The 18,733-nt window shown below is 34.9% G+C and overlaps 1 protein-coding gene across 1 annotated transcript in view; it reads right to left on the bottom strand.

Moving 5' to 3' along the window:
* Positions 1–14,622, bottom strand: part of BANK1 (B cell scaffold protein with ankyrin repeats 1) — a gene marked incomplete at its 5' end in the record, with an annotated part of 276,016 nt that extends 261,394 nt beyond the window's left edge. Inside the window, one exon of the mRNA XM_082653833.1 lies at positions 14,244–14,622. Coding sequence (XP_082509959.1) covers positions 14,244–14,622 — 379 coding nt within the window. The remainder of the gene's footprint in view (positions 1–14,243) is intronic.
* Between the last annotated feature and the right edge of the window lie 4,111 nt (positions 14,623–18,733).

The following is an 18,733-nucleotide window of genomic DNA, read 5'->3' as shown; positions in this document are numbered from 1 at the left end:
TATATTTATTGAGCACGGATTCTCTGCGAGGAACTCTTGTAAGTGCTTTAAGTGTATTAAATAACTGAATCATCACAATAATATCAGGTGAAAAGTATTATTAACTAAGTCAGCTCTTAGCTATGCCTATTATTCTAGGCTCAAAGGCAAATAATAGGGTTTCTATGGGAAATATATTTATTTAACATTTGTTTAATGAAAAATAACAAGTTTTTCCTTTAAACATTCACCCTAACGCAGGAAATCTGGGAGAGAAACTCAGTATGAATTTATGATTCCTAATCATCATCTTACGGTTTTGAACTACTCAACTAAGAAACAAAATACACAATAAACCAGAGTATAAGACATGGTACTTGACATAAAGGGCTAAAATATTATGCAGAAGAAAAAAATCAGTAAACAATACAGAGTGAACATGACTTCTCATGCCAGATGACCCCCCTCCCCCACCCCACAGTAAGAATGGCTATATTATTACGTACAAAATAGACATTTGCAGGCTCCATGAATGCCAACCACAGAGTAATTAGGTCTAGCGTCACAGTGCATGCACTGAACTACGTCCTCCTTCAAAAGCCACCACCTCTCAAATACGCACAACTATCAGCACATATCACAAGAATGTGCTTACTTTGCTTTTTGTTCATCTCTTAGAACTGCAGATATGTGTAGGAGATAACTCAGGATATTTAGCCAATAATCATACACACACATTTGTATACATACATGTCTTTGTAAATACATGGTTTTGTCTATGTGTGTATGCATGACAGTTGACATCACGCCCCATTACTCCTAAACATTTCAATGTATATTTCCTAAAAACAGGGATATTCTCTTGCATATCATCTAACAATTTAAAACTCTGAGAATTGAACATTGTGCAATGCTGCTATCTAATATATAGTCCATAATAAAATTTCATCAATTGTCTTATTAATTTCCTTATTTCCTAGTTCGGCATTCAAGTCAGGATTATTCACTGTATATAGTTTTCATGCAACTTTAGATTCCTTTCATCTGGAACAATAACTCATCCTTTAGGTTTTTTTAAATTCATTTTTATTGGAGAATGGTTGATTTACAATGCTTTGTTAGCTTCTGCTATACAGCAAAGTGAATCAGTTTTACATATACATATATCCACCCTTTATTAGATTCTTTTGCCATATAGGTCATTACAGTGTATTGAGTAGAGTTCCATATGCTATACAGTAGGTTCTTATTAGTTATCTATTTTATTTATAGTAGTGTGTATATGTCAGTCCCAATCTCCCAATTTAACCCTCTCCCCTCTTTCCTCCTTGGTAATCATGCTTGTATTCTACACCTGTGGCTCTACTTCTGTTTTGTATATAAGTTCATTTGTACCATTTTTTTAGATTTCACATATAAGCGATATGATACGATATTTGTCTTTCTCTGTCTGACTTACTTCACTAAGAGAATCTCTAGGTCCATCCACATTACTGCAAATGGCATTATTTCATTATTTTTTATAGCTGAGTAATATTCCATTGTATATATGTACCACATCTTCTTTAGCCGTTCCTCTGTCGATGGACATTTAGGTTGCTTCCATATCTTGGATATTATAAATAGTGCTGCAACGAACATTGGGGATGCACCCAATGTTTGGAGTATCTTTTAGAATTATGGTTTTCTCCAGCTATACACTCAGGAATGGGATTGCCAGATCATATGGTAGCTCTGTTTTTAGTTTTTTAAGGAACCTCCATACTGTTCTCCATAGTGGCTGTACCAACATACATTCCCACCAACAGTGTAGGAGGGTTCCCTTCTCTCTACATTCTCTCCAACACTTACTGTTTGTAGACTTTTTGATGATGGCCATCCTGACTCAGGTGAGCTGATACCTTATTGTAGTTTAGATTTGCATTTCTCTGATAATTAGTGATACTGAGCATCTTTTCATGTGCTTTTTGGCCATCTGTATGTCTTCTTTGGAGAAATGTCTATTTAGATCTTCCACCCATTTTTTGATTGGGTTGGTTTTTTTTTTTTGATATTGAGCTGCATGAGCTGTTTGCATTATATATTTTGGAGATTAACCCCTTGTTGGTTGTTTCATTTGCAAGTATTTTCTCCCACTCTGAGGGTTGTCTTTTCGTTTTGTTTATGGTTTCCTTTGCTGTGCAAAGGCTTTTAAGTTTAATTAGGTCCCATTTGTTTATTTTTGTTTCTGTTTTCATTACTCTAGGAAGTGGATCAAAAAAGATCTTGCTGCGATTTTTGTCAGAAAATGTTCTGCCTATGTTTTCCTCTAAGAGTTTTATGGTGTCTGGTCTTACATTTAGGTCTTTAATACATTTTGAGTTTATTTTTGTGTACGGTGTTAGAGAATGCTCTAATTTCATTCTTTAACATGTAGCTCTCCAGTTTTCTCAGCACAACTTATTGAAGAGGCTGTCTTTTCTCCATTGTATATTCTTGCCTCCTTTGTCATAGATTAGGTGACCATAATTACATGGGTTTATCTCTGGACTTTCTATCCTGTTCCATTGATTATATTTCTTTTTGTGCTATTACCATACTGTTTTGATTACTGTAGCTTTGTAGTATAGTCTGAAGTCAGGAAGTCTGGTTCCTCCAGCTCCACTTTTCTTTCTCAAGATTGCTTTGGCTATTTGGGGTCTTTCATATTTCCATACTAATTGTAAAATTTTTTGTTCTAATTCTGTGAAAAGTGGTTTTGGTAATTAGATAAGGATTGCATTGACTCTGTAGATTACTTTGGGTAGTATAATCATTTTGACAATATTGATTCTTCCAACCCAAGAACATGGTATATCTCTCCATCTGTTTGTGTCATCTTTGATTTCTTTCATCAGTATCTTATAGTTTCCTTAGTACAGGCCTTTTGCCTCCTTAGGTAGGTTTATTCCTAGGTACTTGAACTTAATATTTTGAACAGTACAAAGAAATAATCTTGTGGAATTCCCTTTAGTTTGAGTTTATCGGATATTTCCTTATGATTAGATTCAGTTTTTTTATTATAAGTTCCGGGTGTACAGCATTATAACATGATGTGTATACACCACAAAGTGATCACCACAGCAAGTCCAGTTACCATCCACCACCATACAGTTGACTTCCTTCAGTCATTTCACCTACCTCCAACCCTCTCTTCCCCTTTGGTAACCACTAATTTGATCTCTGTATCTATAAGTTTGTTTTGGATTTATTTTGTTAGGTTTTTATTTTAGATTCCACATATGATTGAGATCATGTGGTATTTGTTTTTCTCTGTTTGATTGATTTCACTTAGCTTAATACCTTCAAGTCCACCCACGTTGTTACAAATGGCAGAATTTCACTCCTTTTTATGGCTGAATAGTATCCCATTGTGAATATACCACATCTTCTTTATCCACTCATGCACAGATGGACGCTTAGGTTGTTTCCATATCTTAGCTATTGTAAAAAATGCTGCAATGAACATATGGGTGAATGTATCTTTCAGTTAGTGTTTCTGTATTTTTTGGATAAAAATCCAGAAGTGGAACAGGTGGGTCAGATGGCAGTTCTATTGTTAACTTTTTGAGGAATCTCTATACTGTTTTTTATACTGGCTGCACCAATTAACAGTCCCACCAACAGTGTACAAGAGTTCCATTTTCTCCACATCTTCTACAACATTTGTTATTCCTTGTCTTTTTGATAATAGACATTCTAACAGGTGTTAGGTAATATATCATTGTGTTTTTTATTTGCATTTTCCAAATAGTTAGGGATGCTGAACAATTTTTCATGTGCCTGTTGGCCATCAGTATGTCTTTTTGGGAATAACGTCTATCCAGATCCTCTCCCCATTTTTAATTGAGTTATTTGTATTTTTATTGACTTGTATGGTTACTTTATATATTTTGGATAGTAATCCCTCTTTGGATATATAATTTACAATTATCTTATCCCATTTAATAGGCTGCCTTTTAGTTCTGATGATGGTTTCCTTCCCTGTGCAGAAGTGTTTTAATTTGATGTAATCCTACTTATTTTTGCTTTTGTTTCCCTTGCCTTTAGAGTCAGATGCATAAAACATAGCTAGTGGGAAGCAGCCACATGGCACAGGGAGATCAGCTTGGTGCTTTGTGACCACCTAGAGGGGTGGGATAGGGAGGGTGGGAGGGAGAAGCAAGAGGGAGGGGATATGGGGATATATGTATACGTATAGCTGATTCACTTTGTTATACAGCAGAAACTAACACACATTGTAAAGCAATTATATTCCAATAAAGCTGTTTAAAAAAATGGAAAAAAAAATTGCCTAGACAGATGTCAGTGATGTTACTGCCTATGTTTTCTTCTAGGAATTTTATGGTTTCATGTCTTATATTCAAGTTTCCAATCCATTTTATTTAACTTTTGTGTATGGTGTAAGATAGTGATCTATTGATAGTTTCATTCTTTTGCATGTGGCTATCCAGTTTTACCAACACCATTTATTGAAGATAATATCTTTCTCCATTATGTTCTTTGCTCCTTACCATAAGTTAATCATCCATATATATGTAGGTTCATTTCTGAGCTCTCAATTCTGTTTTATTGATCTGTGCCTATTTTGGGCCAGTATCACACTGGTTTGATTACTACAGCTTTGTAGTATAGCTTGAAATCAGGAAGTATGATACCTCTATCTTTGTTCTTCTTTCTCAGTATTGTTTTAGCTATTTGGGATGTTTGGTTGTTCCATTCAAATTTTCGAATTATTTGTTCTAGTTCTGTGAAATATGTCATTGGTATTTTGATAGGGATGGCAATGAATCTGTAGATTGCTTTGGGTAGTATGGACATTTTTACAATATTAATTCTTTCAATCCATGAGTACAGAACATTTTTCCATATATTTGTGTCCTCCTCAATTTCCTTCATCAGTGTCTTATAGTTTTCAGTGTACAGGTATTTCACCTTCTTGCTTAAATTTATTACTAGGAATTTTATTCTTTTTGATGCAACTGTAAATGGGATTGCTTTCTTAATTTTGTATTTCTGATATTTCTTTATTAGTGAATAGAAACACCACAGATCTATGTATATTGATTTAATATTCTGCAAATTTACTGAATTAATTTATTAGTTCTAGAATTTTTTTGGTGGAGTTTTTAGGGTTTTCTATATATAGCATTATGTCATCTGCAAATAGTGACAGTTTTACTTCTCCCTTTCTGCTTTGGATATCTTTTATTTCTTTTTCTTGCCTAAATATATGGCTAGAATTTCCAGTACTATGTTGAATAAAAGTGGCAAAAGAGGCATATCTGTCTTGTTCCTAATCTTAGAGGAAAAGATTTCAGATTTTCACTGTTGAGTATGATGTTAGCTACAAGTTTATCATATATGGCCTTTATTATGTTGAGGTATGCTCTCTCTCTACCCACTTTGTTTAAGAGTTTTTAATCATAAATATATTTTGAATTTTGTCAATTTTTTTCTGTATGCATTGAACTGATATGAATTTTATCCTGCATTTTGTTAATGTGATGTATGTACCATGCTGACTAATTTGCAGATATTGAACCATCCTTGCATTCCTAGAATAAATCCCTCTTGATCATGGTGTATCATCTTTTTAATTTATTGTTGGATTAATCTTGCTAACACTTTGTTGAGAATTTTTGCATCTATGTTCATCAAGGATATTGGCCTGTAATTTTCTCTTTTTTTGTGGTGTCCTTGTCTGGTTTTGGTATCAGGATAATGCTGGCTTTGTAAAATATGTTTTGAAGGGTTCTCACCTCTATAATTTTTTGTAAGAGCTTTAAAAGGATAGGTATTAAATCTTCTTTAAATGTTCTGTAGAATTCACCAGTGGAGCTGGCTGGTCCTGGGTTTTTGTTTTTGTTTTTAATAGTTTCAATATCCTTACTACTAATCAGTCTATTCAGATTTTCTATTTCTTTATGACTTAGTCTTGAAAGATTGTATGTTTCTAGGAATTTATCCATTTCTTTTAGGTTGTCCAATTTGTTGGCATATAATTTTTCGTGGTAGTCCCATGATCCTTTGTATTTCTGTGGTATTACCTGTAACTTCTCTTTCATTTCTGATCTTATTTATTTGAGTTCTTTCTCTTTTTTTCTTGGTTAGTCTACCTAAAATTTTTTGATTTTATTGTTTCAAAGAACAGTTCTTAGTTTCAATAATCTTTTCTATTGTTTTTTGTCTCTAATATATTTCTCTGATATTTATTATTGCCTTCCCTTTACTAATTTTGGGCTTTATTTGTTCCTCTTTTCTAGTTCCTTTTAGGTGTAAAGTTAGCTTGTTTATTGGGTATTTTTCTTGTTTCCTAATGTAGGCCTATATTGCTATAAACTTCCTTCTTAGAAGCATTTTTGCTGTATCCCACAGATTTTGACACATTCTATTTCTGTTTTCATTTTATCTCTAGGTATTTTTTATTTCTCCTTTGATTTCTTTGATGACCCATTGGTTGTTCAATAGTATGTTGTTTAATCTCCAGGTTTTGGGGGTTTTTTTCTCATTTTTTTTTCTTGTGATTGATTTCTAGTTTCATACTATTATGGTTGGAGAAGCTGCTTGATATGGTTTCATTCTTCTTGAACTTACTGAAACTTATTTTGTGACCTAACATATAATCCATCCTGGAGAATGTTCCATGTGCTCTTAAAAAGAAATGTTAATTCTGCTGCTTTTGAATGGAATGTTCAATATATATCTATTAAGTCAATCTGGTCTAATGGGTCATTTAAGGAAAGTGTTTCCTTATTTCTTTTTCTGTCTAGATGATGTATCCATTGATGTAAGTGCAGTGTGAAAGTCCCCTACCGTTACTGTATTTCTTTCAATTTCTCTCTTTAAGTCCATTAATATTTGCTTTATATATCTTGTTACTCCTCTGTTGGATGCATATACATTTACAAACGTTATATCTTCTTGCTGGATTGACGCCTTTAGCATTATGCAATGCCCTTCTTTATCTTATATCGCAGTCTTTGTTTTAAAGTCTATTTTGTCTGATATGAATATTGCTACTGCAGCTTTCTTTTCATATCCATTTGCATGGATTATCTCATTCCATTCCTTCACTTTTAGTATGTGTCCTTTCTTCTGAAGTGAGCCTCTTGTAGGCAACATATAAGTGAATCTTGTTTTTATATCCATTCAAGCACTCTATGTCTTTGATTGGCAAATTTAGTCTATTTACATTTAAAATAATTATTGATAGGCATGTACTTATTGCCATTTTGTTCATTGTTTTCTGTATGTTTGTGTAGTTCCTCTAACTTCTTTTCTTCTCCTCTTTCTCTCTTTCCTTGTGTTTGGTAGTTTTCTTTAGTGTTACGCTTAGATTCATCTGTCATTTCTTTTGTGTACTTACTGTTTTTTCCTTGCTATTACTGTGAGGTTCACGTATAAAATTCAAAGTAAGCAGTTGCCTTTTTAAGTTGCTAGCAACTGCAACTTGAACACATTCTAAAGCTTTATCTCTTTATCCACCCCCCCAACACACACTTAATACTTTTTTTTTCCACTGTGACAAGATAATGGTTTATTATTGGAAGAAAAATGGCCTTCCAAATCCCAACACACTTAATACTTTTGATGACACATTTTACATCTTTTTATTTTATGCATCCCTTAACTGATTATTGTAAATTTAGTTAATTTTCCTACTTTTGTCTTTTAACCCTCATTCTTTTTTTTGTATGTGATTGATCCACTACCTTTATTTTATATTTATGTTTTCCAGTGAGAATTTTATTTTTGTATGTTTTCTTATTATTAAATAATGCCATTTCTTGTCAGCCTAAAGAAGTCTCTTTAATATTTCTTATAGGGTTCATTTAGCGGTGAAGAACTCCTTTAGCTTTTGTTTATCTGGGAAACTCTTAATCTTTCCTTCCATTCTGAATGATAATGTTGCTAGGTAGAGAATTCCTGGATGGGAGTGTTTTCCTTTCAGCACTTTGAATGTCATGCCATTCTCCCTTCTGTCCTGTAAAGTTTGTGCTGAAAAGTCTGCTGATAGCCTTATGGGATTCCCTTGTATAAAACAAGTTGTTTTACTCTTGCTGCCTTTAGAATTCTCTCTTTACCCTTACTTTTTACCATTTTAATTATAATGTGTCTTTTGGTATGAGTTCCTTTGTATTTCCCTTATTTGAAACTCTCTGGATTTCCTGGGCCTGGTTGTCTGTTTCCTTCTCCAGATTAGGGAAGTGTTTCAGCCACCATTTCTTCAAATAAATTTTTGGGCCCTTTCTCTCTCTCTTCTCCTTCTGGGTTTACTATAATGCAAATATCAACATTAATCTTCTTAATGTTGTCCCAAAGGTCCCTTAAGGTATCTTCACTTTTTAAAATTCTTTTTTCATTTTGCTGCCCTACCTGGGTGAGTGTCATTGTTTTGTCTTCCAGCTCGCTCATTCATTCTTCTACCTCATCCAGTCTACTGCTGAACCCTTCCAGTTTATTTTTCAGTTCAGTTATAACTTCTGTTTGGTATTTTCTTGTATTTTCTCTTTCTTTGTTGAAGTTCTCAGTGTGTTCATCCTATCTTCCCCTGAGTTCAGTAAGCATCTTTATGACCATAACTTTGAGCTCATTATCAAATATAGCTTATCTTCATCTCATTCAGATCTTTTTTTGAAGTCTGTCTCATCCTTTTGATTGGAACATACTCCTCTTTTTCCTAATTTTGCCTAATTCTCTGTGTTTCTATGTAGTAGGTAAATTAGCTATCTCTCCCAGTCTAGAAGGAGTGGCCTTACTGAGAAGACATCCTGTGGGGCTTAGACATAGTCTTTTTTTGCCAGGAGAGCCAGGTGCTCAAGGGATGCCCCCTTGTGGGTTTTGTGTACCTTCTTGTTGTGGCAGAGCCACACTGCTACAGCACACTGGTGGGCAGGGCTAGCCCTGGCCTGGCTTTAAGATCTAGCTGAGGCACAGGGGTAGGTGTGGCTCTCAGCAGGGTGTGCCCACTGGTGGTAACAGGTCAGGGGAACTCAAAACTGGCACCTACCAGTGCCAGCATTAGAAAGGTAGCCTGAGATCAAAAAAAAAAAAAAAAAAAGGCTCCTGCCAGTGTCTTAGTCTCTGTGGAGCATCCGAACTGGTTCCTGCCTCTCTGGCACATGCTTCAGATGCTTTAAGATTAGTAAGTGGGTACACTCTCCACTCCACTCATGGCCTCTCCATTAGTAAGTGAGCTTTTCAATCTGGTATTTTTGCACTGGTTTTCATGTCGAGTGCATTGTTTGGGAGCCCTTTATGAGCAGGTTTTCTGTTTCCTACAGTTCAATAGTTTTCTTGGACATATTCCCTGTTGAGCCAAGTGTACTGTCCTTTTGCCCTTCGTTGTAGAGTCTCTGTTCATCCAGTTTTCAAGTCCCTTTCTTATGGAGTTATTCCATATATAGTTGTACATTTGTTGGGTTCATGGGAAATATGAGTTTAGATATTCCTACACTGCTATCTTGAGCCCTCCCAAATTTCAGATCATGTAATCTTGACAAGAATACCACAGTAAACCTTTGCATCATCAACAAAGTGAAAACCCAACTGCACCAGCAAACATTTATAAATCTGCACTTAAAAGCATAATTTGTACTCTTCTGTTAGTTTTTGGATGTTTAAAGTGCTGAAATATTTTAGAAAGAAAGTTACCAGCATTAAATTTTGAAACAGAAGTAATGAGGAGAAAAGAAATTGTCAAAAATAATTACAAAGAATATAAGGAGAGTCATAAGTAAGCAATAATAAAAGGTTAATAGAATTAGAGATGAGAATATTTTCAAGCAGAAAGGATCTGAGATGAATTCATTGATAAAGCAGATTTTCAACTGATCTTGAAGGATGGGCAGGATTTCAATTAAAAATATGGGTAAAGGTACTCCACATAAAGAAGGCAGCATAAGAACAATGGTATTAAGGCAGAAATGGGAGGTTGTGTTCAATGGGAGGTGACGCAATTACCCTAGTGTACAGCACATGCCTATACTAATGGTAATGACAGAAATGGCCTGGGACTTCCCTGGAGGTGCAGTGGTTAAGAATCCACCTGCCAGGGCTTCCCTGGTGGCGAAGTGGTTGAGAGTCTGCCTGCCGATGCAGGGCACACAGGTTCGTGTCCCGGTCCAGGAAGATCCCACATGCTGCGGAGCGGCTGGGCCCGTGAGCCATGGCTGCTGAGCCTGTGCATCCGGAGCCTGTGCTCCACAACAGGAGAGGCCACAACAGTGAGAGGCCCGTGTACCGCAAAAAAAAAAAAAAAAAAAAAAAAAAGAATCCACCTGCCAATGCAGGGGACATGGGTTTGAGCCCTGGTGTGGGAAGATCCCTACTTATTATTCTCTTTATCATATAATGCTCCTGAATAATAAGTTTCCTTTCTTCCTTGAATAATTTCTCTGTGGGATAGAGGGGAAGTAGAAAAAGGACAGTAAAATTGAATTTCACATCTTTCATACTAATTCACCCATTATTTTAAAAACCAAGACTTAATGTATTCAACACAAATTGCAATTTGAAACATAAAGTAATGTAGCACATTTAAGCTGTTTATGAAAACAAATTATTATTGCATAGACCACAGCAATTAATACCAATTTTGTCAAGGGACACAACCCACACATAAAAGTTATTTTATGCATGGCTTACAAATTGCTTATAGGTCTACATTTTGGTTGTATGCTTGTAGCTCAGACAAATTTATCATCTTTGAATTTTTTTTCCACACAACACTGTTATATATTCTACTTTGTAGGTACATCTAAGTTATTATAAGAAATCAGAGTCTAAAAATTGAATATGGGAAGATGAGCGCTAATAGTGTCTTCATATGTAGTCCTATGTTGTTCAGAAAGTATAAGATTTTCTCCTATCAAATATCAATAGGTACACAATTTGAAGATAAAATGTATTTCCTCAATATTTTTACACAATAGTGATATCATAATTTAAATGGCCAATAAAATTTGAATTCTTCAAGGAAATAAAAATGATGGGTGTGGAGAATCACTCAAAATTTTGCCACAAATTTTTAGTGCTTCTCTGTTTCAGGGGAGACAATTAACATGAAATTACTTGTACCTTATGTGCATTTTACTGTAATAAATTGTCTATAATTTCCAATTGTAACATTTTTCATTTGTAACCAAAAAAACTAACTCAATGTACTGTGGAATACTAAACAAAAATAAAAAATAACAGAGATGATTGGAAACTAGACGACTGCCAGTTTGAAAATTATAGTGTAGAGTCAACATTTCCCCTTTTTTATTCCTGCAAATCATCCCAAAACATAGAGAATGAGAAACAATTATGCAAATGTCCTATTTATTGAAGGTGGTAAACAGTGAACTCTTAGACCTCCAGGTCAAAAGAATGGTTCCAAAATCAGATTTCAAAAAGAACTAACAAACATAACTTTCACTAAGGCTAGGGTCCATGCCTTTTTATATTGTAGACATGATGCAATAGTTTCAGGTAGAAGCATCTATGGAAGTGGTTTGGTTCCAAAAAGCAGAAAAAGAGAGGCTAAATGAGGAACTATATAGAAAAGACATATGTGTAGAAAGTAGTCTATATCTGTGAAAACAAACAGAGAAGTAAAGTCTTTCATTGTAGGGGGGGAGAAAAAAAAAAGAACAAACAACAAAGCCCACATTTTCTATCTCCCTTAGCTAGACCAAGAAAAACTCACTTTGTTCAGTGATACAAAAGAAAAACTGGACCAGTACAGGATCTATATAAAGATGCTACAAGAGAGAAAGAGAGAAAACCAATTATACATAAAGAATCACATACTAAAAACATATTGCCATAAAAGAAGTGGAAAATTGTGACCAAACATTTCACCGTGAAGTTTTAAAATGTAATGAATTGCAATCACCTTTTTGAAGCAATTATGTAGTGCAGAAATACAGGGTGTCAGGGTGAGGTTGGTAAGATAAGAACAAGAAATGCACTGTAAGCTTCCAGGGCTCAACCAAATGTTACAACAAAAAAAGTAAAAGCAACATAAATATGAAGGATAAATTTGAAATAATACAGGGGAAGAGAGAGTACTGAAAGCACAAGAAAGTAGCAAGGATTGAAATGATAAATACAAGCTAAGTAAATGGATACTGATAAAGAATCAAAAAGAATTAGAGAGAAATTGTAGAGCATATCACAGACAAAAATAAATCCAACATACATATAAAAGGAATCCCTGAAAAAGAAAACCATAATAATAAGATAGAGCAAACATTTAATGATATGAATCAAGAAATTGTTCCTGAAAGAAAAGAATATTGAATCTACATCTTGGGGAAAAGACCCCCCCCCCCAAAAGAAAGGAAAATAAAGACAAAAAGTAACCACATCCCTGGGCAAAACGGTCCCAAACAGTCAGCACAAGGATAACACTCTAGTGAAGTCACTAGACTTCACATATAAATGAAGAATCCTTTAGTCTGCCAGGCAAATAAGAATTCCCTAAATTCTACAACGCTAGAAGAAAGAAGAGCAACATGGTCAAACTGCACTTCAAGTATAAGACAAGAGACAAACACTCTGGAAGATGCAAGATTTCAGAAACATTGCTTTTCCTCGGGAATCTACTAGAGGTGACTTCCATCCAAGAGTTGGTTAAAAAACAATAACAAACTTGACAACAATGTAAGCTCCTGTTGGAAGCAAATCCTCCCCAAGTGATCATTGGAAGTTTCACGGGATTATAGCTCCAGACAGCTTGACTTCGACCTCTGGAGATATCCTGATCCAGAACCTCTCAGCTAAGCTGCTCCTAGATTCCTCAGCCATAGACACTGTGATAGCATCATTGTCTGAAGTTGCTAAAGTTTAAGGTAACTTGTTACGCAACAATAGAGAACCAAAACAAGGCTTAAGAAGTATTGAATTTGAAGAGGCTGGAATGCTGGAGAATAGGGAGAGGATTTTTTAAAGAGTTGCTGATGTGCTGTGAGTCCCACCATCCTCCACAGGGAAGACTGAGGGATATCATCATCCTCAAGCAGAGGGACAAGGGTTTCCAGCAGAGCCTTTGGGACTGACAGGTGTTCTCTGGCTTTACAGGACACCAAGACTCAGGCTAGACCCATGCTTGGAAATGACTAAAGGTAAGAGGCTGTGGTGCATTGCTGCTCTGAGGGCAGGATGGTGGTGGCTCTATTGGGAATGGCTTGTGTGCCCAGAGTTTGTCACGGCAGAAGAAAAACAAATGATTTTACAGACAGATGTAGGCCAGGTGTGAGAAAGGGCCAGCGGGGAGATATCTCAGTGACTTTGACCAAAAGAGACATATAAAGAAGCTGTAGAAATTAATATTAAGGCTCTATATGGGGTGGACCACCACAACTAGGAACTTAGAGGAGAGGAAACATTTATCTCATTGAGGAACTGCAGGTGAGACACCCCCTGGGAATGAGGGGATCTCCACAGAGCCCAGAAACATGCTTCAAGAAAAAGAGCCAGCACTTAATATGTGATGCGGCCAGGAGAAGATAAGAACCCCACCTCTTTTCTGTGGGAGAGGAAACCACTGGAAGTTAAAGGCAAGAGGCAAGGTGAGAAAACCAGGCAAGCAGCTGAGCACAGCACCCCTCCCACACCAAGGCTGAAGCCCTGGGGGAGGGAGAAGCTTCAACACTAGGAAGCTTCAGAGTTTTGACTATTACATGAAACTGTAATTAATTAATGAACAGGTCCCTGTGTTCCGCCCTTTAACGCAATGCTTCAATGATTAAAACTAAATTTGTCATTTAAAATTAATGAAAATAACAGTATATCATACCACAGTAATGATATCATACAATTATCAGCACAAGGGAAATTCTACAGTTCTATAATAACTCAGACCTTCAAACCCTGGACTGCTGCTGAATGGCACCAATACTAGGGTAGACAACATTAACTCCAGCCTCACTACTTAACTAAGAAATCAGCTTCCAGAACCAAACTGACATATAACCTAGCACACCATATTTGTTCTACCAAGTATGATCTCATACGGGCTGCCCTAAGAAATATAATTTTAAACCATTTTTTGAACAGATAAGCCTTGACTGGAATAAAGCTAAAAATTAAGAACCTTCATGCATTTTGAGGAAAGTGTAACATACCATTAAATAAAGTTGGCTTTCATTTTTCTTCATCCCAACATCAGATATTCATTGATTCAAAAAAACTTCAGATTTTTTATGATAAAAATAAGTAAATAAAAACAAACAAATAAGGTTTGGCAACACTACCTGTGAATATGATACTCTTGATTACAGAGATGTAGTCTTCAGGCTCCTGCTCAGTTGAAATCTCCCATCTGCCTCCAGAGATATTTAATAATTTGTAAAGATGATCTGAACTCTTCAGCCCACACAGCAGAGTAACCACACTTTCTGGTGAATGCAGTACGTTTTCTAGAAACTGACATTTCTTTGAAGATAGGTTTTGAAGCAGGCTATTTGATAATATCAAAAGTTTACACTTGTAAGAGTTTAAACTTAGCAATTCCAAATCCCGAAGAGAACAGTTCTCCAAGTGATATAACAGGATTGCTTCCCTTTTCACAACATGTGAAAAAACTTCTCTCAAGTACAAAGCCCATTCTTCAGCATCTTCTTCATATATCATGATGATGTCTTTTGCATTTTCTGGAAAGGAGAAAATAATAAATTAATTTTCTTATATTTGACATGCTAACAGCAGGTTATATTATTATTTTTCAAAGAATTAAATGTACTCTTTAGGGAATAAATTAATTTGCTTATACCAGAGACCAAGAATATAATTCATATTATCCCCATCAGAATCCTATGGGAGTAAAGTAATCCTTCAGATGCAACACAGAGTTCATGATCTGTGCAAGGGTACACTGTACTCACTGCACAAATGTTAATCTAGGAAGCTCAATAGAAATAAATGAGAGGCCTTGAGATAGAATGGAAAGAATATTCTGTGGGATTAGGGATGCTGGGCTACTAGGCACGGCTCTGCCAGTAACCACAAAATTTTACCTAGATTATGGTACTTAATTCCTTTCAGCCATGTTTCTTCACCAACTAAATGAAGGTTTAAAAAAAAAAATAAGCCCTACCTAATGAATCGGATTATTCTGAGAAGAAATAAGACAATTTACATTAAAGGACTTTAAAATCCTTCTTCTAGGTAAAGATGGGTACATCAAGACAGAGTACATAACTCCATGGCCAGAAAACCAACAAGATAAAAATTTTTTAAAAGAAAAAAATTCAATAGCAAAAACCAAATAAAGGGGGTATTATCTCATGCCATAAACTAAAATGTTGTTGATGAAATAAATCAGAGGTTCTGGTGAGGCAGTACTAATCGTAAACCTATCTCACACCCTAAACCAGCACTGATGAAAAAACTTTTAAACCACCCAAACCACCAGGGTGGTCATGAATCTCTTCCCCCGCTGGAAACTGATTGGGGGTGTCTGCAGAAGCAGGAAAGGCTGAATCCTAAACAAGTCAAGGCTCAAAGCTGAGTCAGTAAAGCCAGTCAAATTGCACAGGAACTCAAGAGCATCCCTGGGCATTGGAGAGGGGCCTTGCAGACAGGGTCTCATTAGTGACTACAATCCACCACCTCCAACTTGAGAGTCACACTGACAGATCTTCTTCTCCTCTTTTCTCTCAGGCCATAAAAACTGACTGGAATGTAGATTTTGTCTCTCAAACTATAGCTTGGAGGGAAAATAAAAAGTAGCAATTAGGGAGGGGAATTTAAGGAATAATTTACCCACACAATATTAAGCAAATAGAAAGCCTAGACTGAGCTAAGAGAATCGTGAGCAAGATGAAAGGATTAGCAATACAAATTCATAGTTATTGAAAGAGACGATGACAACAATATTAACAATAATAATATATATGATCATCGTAATAATGAAAGTAACACAGCATGAAAAGACTAGCAGGAATCATAAGCAGGGAAGAGAAACACAAGAAAAGTCCCTCACAGTATTAAAAAACCACTGATTAAATAAAACCAAAGTTTAAAGACATACTGATTTGATATGTTTAAAAGAATCATTTGAAAGGGTATAACAAATAGATAAAAAGACAAATTGAGAGCCAAAGCAATACCACTGCCCAGATAATAAATTAGAAAAATCAATGACTAGCTTAGACACAGATAATATTTTCATTCCTGGCCTCAAAGTAAAGCTTCATATTTTCATAGTAAACACAAAAAGAGAGAATAAAATTAAAGCAATTGGTGAAAAATCTGATATATATGGGGAAGAGCCAAAAAAGGAAAAGATTCAATATAAAGATAATCCCAAAACCTGAAGTAGAAGAAAACAAAAGATGCATTAAAAGTTTTAAAATATAATTTTTAAAATCCTTAAAATATGGAAGAAAAATGAACCAATTCTATGGAAAAACTGTTAGAGAAAACATCTTGATTAAATTTCACTTGGTTTAACGATTATTATAAAACCTCTTCATATATCTAGGAAAGAAAAGCAAGTCATTCAAGAGGAGAACAATATTAGGTTGGTAGATTTTTTCAGAGCAATTTCAAAGGCGTATTATAATAAATTATAAAATAGCTCTTACAAAAATAATTTTATAGTGTATTCATACTACAGAATATTGCACAGCAATAAAAAAGAATGAACCACTGCTACATGCAACATGGATGAATCCAAAGATATAAAGTTGACTGAAAGAAGAAAAAGTATATACTGAAGGATTGTATTTACTAAAAGTTCAAAAATAGAAAAAAAATTCATGGCGATACAGATCAGAATATTTGGGAGTGGGATTAATGAATGGAAGCAGATAAAAGGGAGCCTGATGAGGTTCTGAAAACGTTCTATATCTTGATCTGAGTGGTTGTTACACAAAGTATACATATATATAAATCTGTTCATCTGTATATCTTAGATTGTGCATGTAAATTATATGGCAATTAAAAAGTAAATTAAAGTATCAAAAGAAAAAGGAAGTTTCAGGATGGTAGCTATTCAAGAGGCAAAGGGACTTATAAGAGATGAATGGAGCATTTTGGGAGGGAGATCCAAAGAAAATAAAACAATCGTAAGATTGTATCATATATTTGAAAATTTGAGAAAAAATGCTAACAGAAGTTTGACAGTTCTGACTGGACATTTTGAAAAAAATTAAAGATAGGTACATTATAATCTTTTACATGTAAAATACAAAAGAAAGAAGAAAAATTAATTGCAGAAAAACAAAGCAAAACAAAACAAAAAAGAAAGCAGGATCATTATATACTATTTGGATCAACAGTGCAAATGTGTACATAATCATTGTATGGACCAGATATTTATGTCCTCCCCAAAATCCCATATGTTGAAATCATAACCTCCAGTGTGATGGTATTAGGAGGTGGGCCAATGTGAGGTGATGAGGTCACAAAGGTGGAGCCCTCGTGAATGGAATTAGTGCCCCTATAAAAGAGGCTCCAGAGAGGTCCCTTGCACTTCCTGCTATGTGAGGTCACAGAAAGAAGTCAGCAATCTGCAACCCAGAAGGGGGACCTCACCAGAATTTGACCTGCTGGCACTGTGACCTCAGCTTCCAGAACTGTGAGAAATAAATATTTTATTGTTTAGGCCACCAAGTCTATGGTATCCTGTTAAAGCAGCCTAAATGGACTAAGACAATCATAATAATGTAAAATATAACTAATGATTTAACTACAAGTTGAGATTTAAATATACTAGAGAATAAGGAAAGAGTCTGATAGACTAATAGATTGAAATCCTTATCCAGCATATTTCAGAAAACAATAGGTAATGTTAGAATTAGTAAATCAAGAAATAGTAGTATAAATGTATCTTTCAGAAACATGAACTAGAACAACAACAACAAGATAATTTGAAATAATGAGGTTCTTAAGGTTCCCACAGGGAATGGAATTGTGTTTGGGGCGGGAGAGAGCAGAGAACTGCTGCTTTTCATTATAGGTGTTTTATCATTGTTCAATATGCCTGTGTAACTATAATCAAAATTTAAATAAAGAAAAAAACCCAGTCAGCAAATAGAAGAACCAAAGTAAGCAAAATGAAAATGTAAAAACTTTGGAAAAAAGAACACATGGTAAGTTGAATACATATACATACGGATCAAAGACTAAGTATCAAGGGGATTATGATGGCACTACGAAATGCAAATGTTAAAAATCCTGATGAAATGAAAGTATCCATAGAATGGGAAAACTGAGTATTTGTGGAGGAGAAAGTATAAAACACTAACATCATCTTTCATAGAATTCAGCTATTTAACACTGCCTAAATTTGAATAAAAAGTGACTCAATTCTTCTACTATTTTTTGTTTCATCATTTTTCTTAAGCAATAATAAACTTGGAAAGTATTCCGAGTAAAAAATTTTTATCTGAAAATGAACCTCCTTTGGTTTTACTTTATATTACTTTAAAATAAGTTATTTTATTTAAAAAAGAGCACATAGAGTATTTCTCACTTTTAAATAATCCTGCCCATCTACTCAAAATACACCATAGTTCCATTGACTGTTAGCAACAGTTGTATGTGAGAGATAAAATTTTGAGAGAGGTATGATTTCCTTTTTCTGACTCTTCCATATAGCTTATATTTTTGTTGTAAAATTGTATTACTGTATAAAACAAAGTAATCATTCTTAACAATTTAGTTTGTAAGGTATTATCATGAGTACAAAGAATAAAACACCAAAACTCGTATATTCCACACTTATCTTTCTCACTCT

The sequence above is a fragment of the Grampus griseus genome (genome assembly GCF_964374135.1).
Source record: "Grampus griseus genome assembly, chromosome: 4".
Taxonomy (NCBI): domain Eukaryota; kingdom Metazoa; phylum Chordata; class Mammalia; order Artiodactyla; family Delphinidae; genus Grampus; species Grampus griseus.
Note: the sequence above shows the minus strand (reverse complement) of the source record. Positions and strands in the feature narration are given on the sequence as shown.